At 34.8% G+C, this 11,016-nt stretch overlaps 1 protein-coding gene across 2 annotated transcripts in view; it reads left to right on the plus strand.

The window, feature by feature from the left end:
- Positions 1 to 11,016, plus strand: part of GULP1 (GULP, engulfment adaptor PTB domain containing 1) — a 63,467-nt gene that overhangs the window by 34,769 nt on the left and 17,682 nt on the right. For both annotated transcript variants that reach the window (XM_009995231.1, XM_009995230.1), the window contains exons 4-6: positions 160 to 297; positions 2,527 to 2,643; positions 3,003 to 3,095. In XM_009995231.1, coding sequence (XP_009993533.1) covers positions 160 to 297; positions 2,527 to 2,643; positions 3,003 to 3,095 — 348 coding nt within the window. The remainder of the gene's footprint in view (positions 1 to 159; positions 298 to 2,526; positions 2,644 to 3,002; positions 3,096 to 11,016) is intronic.

The raw sequence follows: 11,016 nt of genomic DNA on the forward strand, positions 1-11,016 counted from the left end.
TCCTTTTTTTTGGGTGCTTTCATGTGCTTTAAGAGACGTTCAAATAATGTTTCTGCTACTTGCCTGTTCTTGTGTATGTTGAGAAATCCTGAGGTTTACTTTGTGCATCTTTATCCTAAGCAGGTACAGTAATTTCTTTAAAATACTCTTTATTTGCAGGAAGTCCAGCACAACTGTCAGCTGCATAGGATATCATTCTGTGCTGATGATAAAACTGACAAGAGAATATTTACTTTCATATGCAAAGACTCAGAATCAAATAAGCATCTGTGCTATGTATTTGACAGTGAAAAGTGTGTAAGTATGAAATAAGCTTTAAAAAAATGTGGGTGGCTTTTATGGATTTAGATTGGGCTGCTTTGAAATAAAACAGAAATGGCTAATAAGGCAAGTAGCCTGTCTTTTAATCAGGGTCACTTTTAAGATACGGTCTTTCATGCTAGTATGGTGTCTTGTAACTTAGATGCATGTATTTGAAGAACAGTCTTTTTCTTCATTGATCTAAGGTGGTTTTTTGGGATGATTCTTCTCGGCTCAATGTCCTAGGCCAAGCATCTACAGTGCTCTCAGAACAGACTGCATCCCACCAAGCTTGAAATGTTTGCACAGCTGTTGAGCAGAGACTGCTGCAGCCTCATGGCTGAGATACCCTCACAGGCTCTTCTGCTCAAGTGTCTGTCTCAGCTTTTACATTATGATTTTTTACAGCAAGGTTCCCCCTTCTCTGCCCACCCACTTGCCACGTCTCTCAAATTTGTTAATGCTGTGATGCTCAACCAGAGAATTCTTTGCACAAGCCACTGACATTATCTCGTCTCTGAGATAGAACAGGGCAACTGTTCAAAAATGTGCAATAGCAGAAAAAAATAATACTGTAGGACCGGAAATGAAGAGAAGGGTGTCTGAAACAGGTCATGTGTTTACCCTGGCAGAAAGTAATTAACAAATAAAAACACTGGAATCAACACTGAAAGTGGATGTTTGAGGTTTGGTTTTTTTTTAATAATCTGGATCTTCTCTTTTAGTTTTATTATCAAGTAGCTGAGATATACAAAGAAAATACTAAGGAAAAAGATACATTCTTACTTTTATTTATATGCAGTTATCTAGCATAATTCATAGTGTTTCTGATTATTTGTTGTCCACCTCCGTTGCTCCAGTGTCTTCAGTAACTATTGTTCAGAACTGCTATACATATCTGTTAATTTCTCTTCAAATTTCTGTCCCACACCTCTTTTTTCATACATTCCCATAATTTTTAACTGCCCTTGCACTCTTGGCACACTAGTACCCTTTTTGTTCCTGACCAATGTGCAATTTCTTCTTCTCTCTGTCCTGATATTTCACTTGACTGTACATTTTTCCCCTCTATTTCTCTCTTCCTTTGTTAGTGCTCCCAGATTTCACAGGATCCTGCCTCAGTACTTTTCATTTCAGCCAACCTTCATCCTTCCAAGAAGATAGGACTGCATACTCCCAATGTCCATTACACTTTTAATAACCAAACACTTATGCTCTAAAGCAGTCCTAGTTCAGCTTTTTTTGAGTTTAATGCAGTTTAACTTCATGAAAATAATTTCTTGGTAATTTTTTTTCTTTTTCAGTAAAGATGGCTGTATGTTTGGGGTTTTTTCCCAGTACAAAGATAGAGGGGTTAGTTCCCTGTTCCTGCAGAACTTAGGTCTTCACATGCCTTCACTGAATGGTTTTGCTGTTGCACTAATGAATAAAAGGCTGGGAGCATCATGTTCTGTACTATTTTTGTGAATCCAGCCCTTCACATTCTTGCAGGTAGTGAAGGAAAAATGTTCTCGTCATTGAGCAGAACTTCTGCTTTTATGAGAAACAGCCAATTTCAGGTTTTCATTTCAATAAAGAACAGAAAATTCTGGTGTAGTTTTAGCTAGATTAATTTTTTTCCTTTCTTTTTGCTCCCCTGCCAAATTATCTGAAAAAATTTAGAAGCTGTTACTTGCTGTGTTAACTTTCTTGAGCAAAGTTGAAAGGCAAATGCAAATTTTGGTTGGATTTTTGTAATTAGAAATACTTGCACAGATAAATACATTGAACTGATTGAAAAAAAATACAAAACTTTTAAAAATAAGTATTGAAATCCATATTTAAAAGCAATAGTGGTCAAAATTAACATGAAAACAAGATTCCATTACAACTAACGAGATTTGTTTAGTGATTGAAAAGCCTGTATTTTCCTCAAATCATCAGGAAAAGACATAATATCTGTATTTACAGAACTTAGAAGCAAAATTTATATTAAAAATTAGCTAATTGTGTTCTGCCTATTGAGACTCTCTTTATCTGAAGTATTTTTAAGTTGCTTTCTTAGCATTTTGTGTCGAGGTATTTTGCTGAAGAATGTTTCGTATGCTCCTTTGTATTGTTGACTTTGTGGTGGATGAAGCAAACCCTTAGAACATAATACGTGATGTAAAGAATGTGATAATTTGAAATGAAGGCAATCATATAAAATCTCTATATACTAATTTCAATCTTATGTTTTATGTAAAGGCAGAAGAGATAACTTTAACAATTGGTCAAGCATTTGACTTAGCTTACAGGAAATTTCTGGAATCTGGAGGAAAAGATGTTGAAACAAGGAAACAAATTGCAGGTTTACAGAAAAGAGTAAGTTCTGAACTATGTTTCTTATAGAAGAATATGCTACTGTATTGGTGTTATCTGCTCTCTGTAACAGCATCATTTCCAGCATTTTTCTGACTGCTAGAAGTTGCAACAGCTTGCAATTAAAAAAAAAATGGAAAAAAGCTTTATAACTGTGTTAATGTTTTGCAGTCTCGCAAGGTCACTAAAAGAAAAGCAAGGTTGAAATATGAAAGATGCAGAAATGTAATTAGTTTTTGTAATTCGATAACTAGCTAAACCATGCTTCTAAATCACCAGATACCAGTTAAAACTTATTGTCAATGAATGCTGCTGTTGAATGAATATCCCAATAGCTGTTGGAATAACCACTTGCTTTGTAGATTCAAGAATTAGAAACTGAAAACACAGAACTGAAAAATAAAGTTCAAGATTTGGAAAACCAGTTAAGAATAACACAAGTCCATGCATCTCCAGTAAGTACATGGATGTAACTCTTATATCCAAAATTATTATGAATTTATTATGATAGTGTTACAATAATTATTAGCATCCGAACTATTTCCAGTGATTATGATTAATATGTAATTAACATGCAATGATCATTTAACTTATCTGTTGCAATGCAGTATTGATGTAACAGTAAGAATGTGACAAGCCAACCAAAGTTCAAATTGTAGCCTCTCAAACTCTGTTTCTTTAATCCCCTTGTCAGACCTATTTGTTGCCTAGAGACAGCAAATGCTGGTTCTAGTAGACATCTAAGCCTGCCAGCTAAGGATGAACAACTCTGTTCTGCGCTTGAAGGGTCTTGAGATTTTTCTAGGAACTTTGTCACAAGCATATTGTCGCTTACAACTGACATTTTCTAGATGACTTTTAAATTTTTTTTGTCTGTCTTTGAAAGGAGTCATTAGATCTCAGGAACATTGGGTGAGTAGGTAAGAAGGAACAAGTGTGGGTTCCTCATCACTGAGAATTTCCAAGGCTTTCTGCAGTTCCTCTAGATGATCACAGCAAAAGTATTTTTAAATGACTGCCTGAGAGTTACTTAAATCTAGGCAGGACCTCTAAAAATGCAGGCTGCATTGCAGAATGATCCTAATGACCCCTCTCTTATAAGTGGGAACAATATTAGAGAAGTGTGCAAATCAATAGCATGTCTTAATGTGCCTATAGCAAAATTTTAAAAAAAGATGGACTGCTTTTAAGCTGTGTTTTGGGCCACCTTATTCCTGCCCTGGGTGAGCACCTTTTCTCTTTAAAGGGATGTTTAGAAATCTGGGCAATGTAAAAGTATGCTTGTAATGGTGATGACCATTTTCCAGTAGTGTCTGTACACTCCCTTGATATTCACTAGGTCATTGTTCCCATGAGGAGCTGTCGTGTCATTTTACTAAACTATGATTAGAGAAGAGAGCACCATAAATTATAAATACTGCATTAAGTGCCACAGTCAAAATGGGAAATTATGGATGCTTGCTCACTCAGGAACCATTCAGTGATAGGTAATCAACTTTCATGCTAGATTTAAAATCTATTTAGCCAATTCTTTAATATTTTATGTTCCTTATTGGGGATGGTAGCTAGTTTGTTTTTAATTATGAATGCTGTTATTAAACTTATCTTTTAACCCAAACAGACTTTTAAGTCTCTTGTGATAGATGCATTCCTGTTTCATTTAAAATAATGAACTTCATAATTGCATTTGGCAAAAAAATTGAAGAAAGTTATTAATAATTATTAGGAAATACCTTGTAGTTTATTATTTATTTTGTCTGAACACAATGGTGTCTCATTTGTTATTTAAGACTCAAGATGTAAACTTGTAAATTTGCCAGCCATTTGTAAATTCTGTCCCTAGACAGTGCTTTTCTTACTGTTGGTGCACTTAATATGCATATTGCTTAAATAACACTTAGCTATAACAAAATTATACAATATTGATAACTATACATATTAACTATTAATTGTAATAAATATATTTTCTATAATAATTTCTATTTAGATTTATGTATCTATAATCTAAATAAATTTACCAATTCCTTTAATAAATCAAGCTATTATTTTTTGACATAGTTATATTGTTTTAGTTATACCTCAATATTTAAAAAAGAAACCCACAAACATTTCCTGTCACAAAGTTCCTCCTGATTAGAAATACAGTAGGAGTAATACAACGGCACATTTAATATGTAAGTGAATTCTGCCGCAAAATAGATTTATATAAATGAATAAATATTAGAACAGGTTGCCCAAAGAGTTTGGAGCTATCTGCACTCTTGGAAGTACTCAGAACTTCCCTGGCCATAGGCCTTAGCAGCTTTAGCTTGTTGGATCCTGCTTCAAGCAGAAGTTTGGACTAAGCTACTTTCCTCTTAGAGGATTCTTCAATCAGTTGTGCAGCCAAAAATAAAGAAAAACAAACAAACCCGAACATATTTCTAGGAAACATAACAAATCTAGGAACATAACTGTATCCACCAAACGCTATCAACTTTTGTACCTTACCAAGAGACATCATTCCAGTAGGTCTATGTTAAACTAGGTCATGTGCATTGCACATCAGTGCTCTTAGTTGTGCTAATGTAAGATTAAGTAGATACAAATGCAATAATTATGTAGAAAAAAATGAAGGGTTGGAGTAGTGAGGCTATGAGGTGATTTCAGTGCAGGGAAAAGGGAGCATAACCATGATGCATGGGATAAATTCGATGAAAGGATTGAAAGTCAAAGTGTCTGAAATAGCAGTTGATGATACCTCTGTATTCTTTTGCTATGTGAGTAACAAAAATTTATGAACGAAGGCAATGGCAAAAGTTTTATAAGACAATGGATTGCCTGTTACAGTTTGCAATTAATTTTATACGCTCTTAATTAAAATAAACTGTCATTTTAATATGACTTTGCGAAGTCTCAGCTCCTATTAAAAAGGTCAGAAGTGACACAAAGGATGTTTTCCTTTATTTCCGCATAATTTTTTTATACATGTGATCTACATAATAACTTTAGTTTCAAAAAATGATTGGAGGTAATTTTTGGCTGAATTTATGTTTAAAACTTTAAAATACCATATTGTTAAAAATATCTGTGTGACTGCTGCTCTATGTCTTCAAAATCAAAAAAGAAAAAAAAATTTCTATCTTGTGATAATTTTGTCAGCAAAATTTTCAAATCTGCTGATGGTATTTTGTTAAATACTGAAATAAGAGTTTACATAAGTGCAAAAAAATTCCCAACATGGGGAATAACACCTCGCCTGAGTCAATTCTTAAACACTTTTGGTTAGATGGGAGAAAACTTAATTCCCTGCAGATATTTTTCATGGTATGTGCTATGAGCATGACACAATTGTTCTCGTGATTTAAAACATATTTATTAAGCTATAAATTTTAGGTTGTCTTTCAGCCCTCATAGTCATATCTGTGCTATTGAATTATAAAGATATGCCAGTGTCATCCAAGAGCTTTCTGAAGCTTTTTTAGATATAATAAGTTGTGATTTATTTATATTTAGTTCATTTGATACAGCTATAGCTCCATATCTATCAGTCCAGTTGTATGTTATTCTGTCTGCTGAGGTCTAGGGAGGGATTGTTTAATGATCAATGGAAAGTTTAAGCCCTGATACTTGACACCTAGTATGATAAAAGTACATGTGCCATTAACTGGCATCACAATAACTTGTAAAGAACTGTTCAGTTTCAGGAGCCAGATGCAGATGGTTACGAAGTTGTGTTTATGTTTAAAATAGTACCTTGGATTTTCCTGTCTTTTGCTTTCCTTTTTGCATTTGGTTGTTTGCATGCTGATTGTACTTTCTGAACACTCACCAGATGTGCTGAAATGGCTTTCCTGTCTTAGAGGCTGTTGACTGTGTGCTCTTCCTTGGCTGATTAATGCATGGTTGCAGAAACACTTAGTAATCAGCAATTGATTTAGCACTTGAGAACTCAACACTAGCAACTCAATTAAAGACGTATATACTTAAAGAAGCAGATGATGTTGCAAGGGCCTGTAATGGTTCACAGAACATGACAAACATAAACACTGAAATCACGTTTGTTTTACATCCTCTTCTCCTTCAATCCCCAGCCCTCTAGAGGAGGGACTGGAAGGCATGTGATCTAAATAGACTTAATTCCAGGCTGACAATGGATGTATGTTTACCTTCCCCATGAGAGGAGACTTAGGGGATTTAGTATTTGTTGCAGCTGTAGTGTGGAAGAGTGCTGTTACAGACACTGAGCAAAGTCACAGTCATGCTCTATTTGTTAAAATACTGATCTAGGCCAGGATGTCTTTCCTACTTGTCAGAAACTGAGAAGCCATGGTATCATATGTATGCAGTGCCAGGCTGTCATTTCTTTACTCATTTTTCTATCTTCTGAAAAGTTCAATGACTTGTGTCTTTATTTCAGACACACTAGTCTTCCCATTAATTTTTAATGAAATGAAGTAGGTAGAAAGTACCTTTAGAAATTTGAAGATCAGTTCTTCTTGCATTATTTCATTGACCCTTGATACTGTCAGGTTTGGGTTTTTTATATAAAAAGCAATTTCTGCCTTTTCTGACAGTGAAGCTAAAGTCTTCTGATTCCTCGACCATTTTCCCATGAACAGGACTAGACTGCATCTCCTGTTCTCATTTCAGCATCAAGAAGGCAATAGAATTTGAGAGCATCTTTACATACTATACCAAACTAGGAGTTCCCTTGGAGTAGTTTGCCTTTATAGCTGTGCTTCCCTGTGCCATGGGAAATATTGGCATGGGATGTTTCTTTTGTCTCTCACTCCCTTGCATGTGCAGCTAAAGTTTCCATTACTTTTCTATCTGTGCTGTTTACTTTTCATCTGCTTTAGTGGCTTGGCAATACATTAGTCACTGGTCTTTTTTGCATTTGGTCTTGATTTTATGTGGACAATCTGGTTCTCATTTTGTTGCTTGCTCAAGTTTGTATCACAATAAGACTTTGGATACTGCTGCCATGTATAAAACCAACCTCCAAAGATCAGTGCATCCCTGGGAGTGCTGTTTCACATGTCTTTTTTCACTGTTTATATTGCTAGTGTTGCCTGAAGCCTCCAGGTTTAGCTGCACACACAGCCTTCTTGTGGCTTAGCAGTGAGATACAGTTGGCACCCTCAGTTTTCTATAGCTGACTGAACAGTTAAACTTGTACACCACTAAGAAACTTCTGATGGGATAAGAGAGTTTTTTAATCTATTTTGGGCTTTGCTGAAGTTTATCAGGCATGTCCTGGTTTTCTCTTTGAGTAACATGTTTAAGGCAGAGGAAGAAGTTTTGACAAGTGTATGACTCTGCAGTTAGATGGAGGAATACAAGAATATTGAGGAAAGTAACTTAAAAGGGAGAACAATTGGGAGAAACAGCCCCAAGAGGAATGGTGCTCTTTCATCCACCATAAGTACTGTTAAAAAAGGAGTGTGTAATAAGTATTCCTGTCATGGCAGTGTTGTGAAAATGGAGCATTAAAGATACTGACTCATTACACTTTTAAAAAAGGTTATTTAACTGTGACTTTAAGGATAGGCCACCTGCACCTATTCCCTCATTAAAAAGCTTTAATGCACCCATGAGAAAACCCCAAGATAGATGTTTAAACTGTATGCATATTTCAGAAAACAGTTTTGGAATGTGCTTAGGCATATAACTTGTTTCATGTTTCCATTAAGACTGCCAAGTGGGAAAATGCATGTTTTTTCTTCGCCTCTCTTCTGCTTTTTCAATCTCTCATATTCTGTATTAATTTCAGTGAGCACTTCTTCATGAGGGTTTAAAATTCTATTGTTTGTGATGTTAAATAAATTTGAAATTGCCTGTCAGATTTCATGTTACTGCAAAAGTACTAAATGAACCAAAGATATAGCAATTAATGAAACTGCTAATGCTTGTACAGTGTTTTATGGTTTAGTAAATTAACATATCCTTACTTTTCTTAGTCCCAAATCTCAGGTAACCTGTAATCAGTGGTTTTGAAACTACATAAATTCCAATTCAAGGTCACTCATTAATCCCTGTAGCCCTCTCTACAGTTATCCACTGTGACTGTTCTGTATTTTACCACCTGAAACATTCAAAGGAAGAAAAACATTTTCTAATTAAGTAATACAATAATGTGATTCCCCTGGAGGTATGACAGAGATTGCAATCAATGTCTTCAGACACCTAATAAAAAAACAATTTTGAAATTATTTCTTGATTAACAAAAATTAGTTCATGCTACATGTTGTAGTATGATGCAGCCAGTTAGTGCATCTTCAGCATCATGCTAAATAGAGTGAATCAAAAATCAGTTATTTGAGAGGCACATAATAACATCTAATCATAATACTCACCAAGTCCATTTAACTAGTATGTTAATTTCATGAAGAGAGTTTTTGTTATTGTCTTGTGTTGATAAGAAGGGACCCAAATTGAAAAGTAATATATCAACCTCACAATACTACATGTTCAGTGTTAAACAGTGGGAAGCTCAGACAAAATATTATTGCCACATAAAATGGCTATTTAATATATTTTTACTTTGTTTTTCCATATAGTTTGGTGTAAGAGTATTTTCACAAGTTACATCATTTTTAGGTTGTATTCTTTAGAGTCTGTTCTCTTCTGCATTTTTTGAAGCTGATTCTATTTCCTACATTTTAAGAGCCTTCTGTGCAGTCCTTCTCTTTGTGACCTTCCAGTTCCTCTTTTCCATTGTTAAATACACTTCCCTGCTGTACCTGTCCTGTCTGTGGGTTGTTTGAATACAAGGGCTGTAAGCAGAAAAGCAATGTCAGCATCACAGGTCCTTGTGGGCCATGGGATGCCCATCCAGAACAGCACTCACAACAGAGGTCCCAGTGCCCATGGTGGGCTTCTCTCCTGCCTGCAAATGAAGAATTATTTGTGAAAATTCATTATTGACTAGGCATGTTCCCAAAACTGTCCTATGGAGCTTGACAGCATGTATGGTGTGAAATATTGTAAGATTATTGCTTCTCAGATAAATAGGAGGAAACATGACTGCTCAGTGGACAGGAATCAAATAATTTGTATTGAAACCTTTCATTGCCTGGATTTTATGTTTATCATCCTGACAATTCTACTGATTTGCATCCTAAATGCATTTTGCTGGTTTCTATATTATTTTTATGTGATAAACAAGCTTTCTAATGGCAACTACTCATGCTCTTCTGATTTGCATCTCAGGGAAATAGTTTTCTTCCTTAATTTGACTATTTACTGTCTTCTAGAGTTGATTATTATGAAAACTATTTTTTTCGTATATATATATATCAGCAAATATTACATATAAGCAATTACACAGCAGTATTGCAAGTCTTCTACCTGTAGTCTAGTAAGACTTTTGAAATAATAAGAAAAGTTGCATGTCTTGTAGTTTTTTTGTTTTCATTTTTATTGATCAATATTCCAAATCCTCTTGTTTCACAATTCCAGATTGCCAACAGAGTAATTCTTTGTAATTGCATTGAAAACTTCTTTTTTTTCCTTAAGACTTGCAAATTTTGAATAGGACTTTCTGGTGTTTGTTATGTTCTCATAAGTATTGCATCATTACAAAAATTTGTACCCTTAACCTGGCTTATCTGATAACAAAGTGAAGAAAGGACCTACAACTCAGTTTAAAAGGGTTTGAAATGTTTTTTTTCTACATAATTCTGAAAAAGTTTTAATTACTTGAATAAATCCTACTCTAGTAGAGTTATGCAAGCTTTTAATTAGATAATTATGTCCTATTGATTGTGTAACACTGTATGAAAACAGTAAAAGCAGACTTGAAAATTTTCGCTGCACTTATTTGCCACTTCTTCAGCCTGGTCAAGTTGGAGGGGTATTTAGGCAAGATATCTACACCCTAGATCCAATTCCTGCTTTCTCAATATATGAACTCTTGGCTCTAGCCAAGAACTGTGTCCACTGGTTTTCAGTCCTTTCTGTTAAGATTTAAGGATGAATCTGCCCTCCAAAGCTTTGTTTTCTGTCCAAAGCTGTTTTCCTTAGACTTGGAGATAGAAATTACAACTTTACCCCATCAGAAAAATTGGTTGAGCATGTTTCTTAAATAAAGATATTTCCTTTTTGCTTTTCTTTCCAAGATCAGTTCTGAAGGTATTTTGTTTGTTTTGTTGGTTTTTTTTCTAATTTCACATAGACAAGACCCAGTTCTTTTGAAACCTTTTAAGACTGCAGTTATTTCCCACTCAGGTAAAAAAATAAGGATTTTTGCTTTTTATCCAAGTGTACAAAGCCTTCAGCTTTGTTCTCAACACACAATGAATCTTGCTGGAATATACAGTTAAATACTCTCCCATCATAAGAGGCAGCAAGCTTCAGGTTTTGGTCTGCCTAGTTTAGACCAGAACTTTGCAG

The sequence above is a fragment of the Chaetura pelagica genome, unplaced genomic scaffold, assembly GCF_000747805.2.
Source record: "Chaetura pelagica isolate M959 unplaced genomic scaffold, ChaPel_1.0 scaffold33, whole genome shotgun sequence".
In the NCBI taxonomy this organism is placed as follows: domain Eukaryota; kingdom Metazoa; phylum Chordata; class Aves; order Apodiformes; family Apodidae; genus Chaetura; species Chaetura pelagica.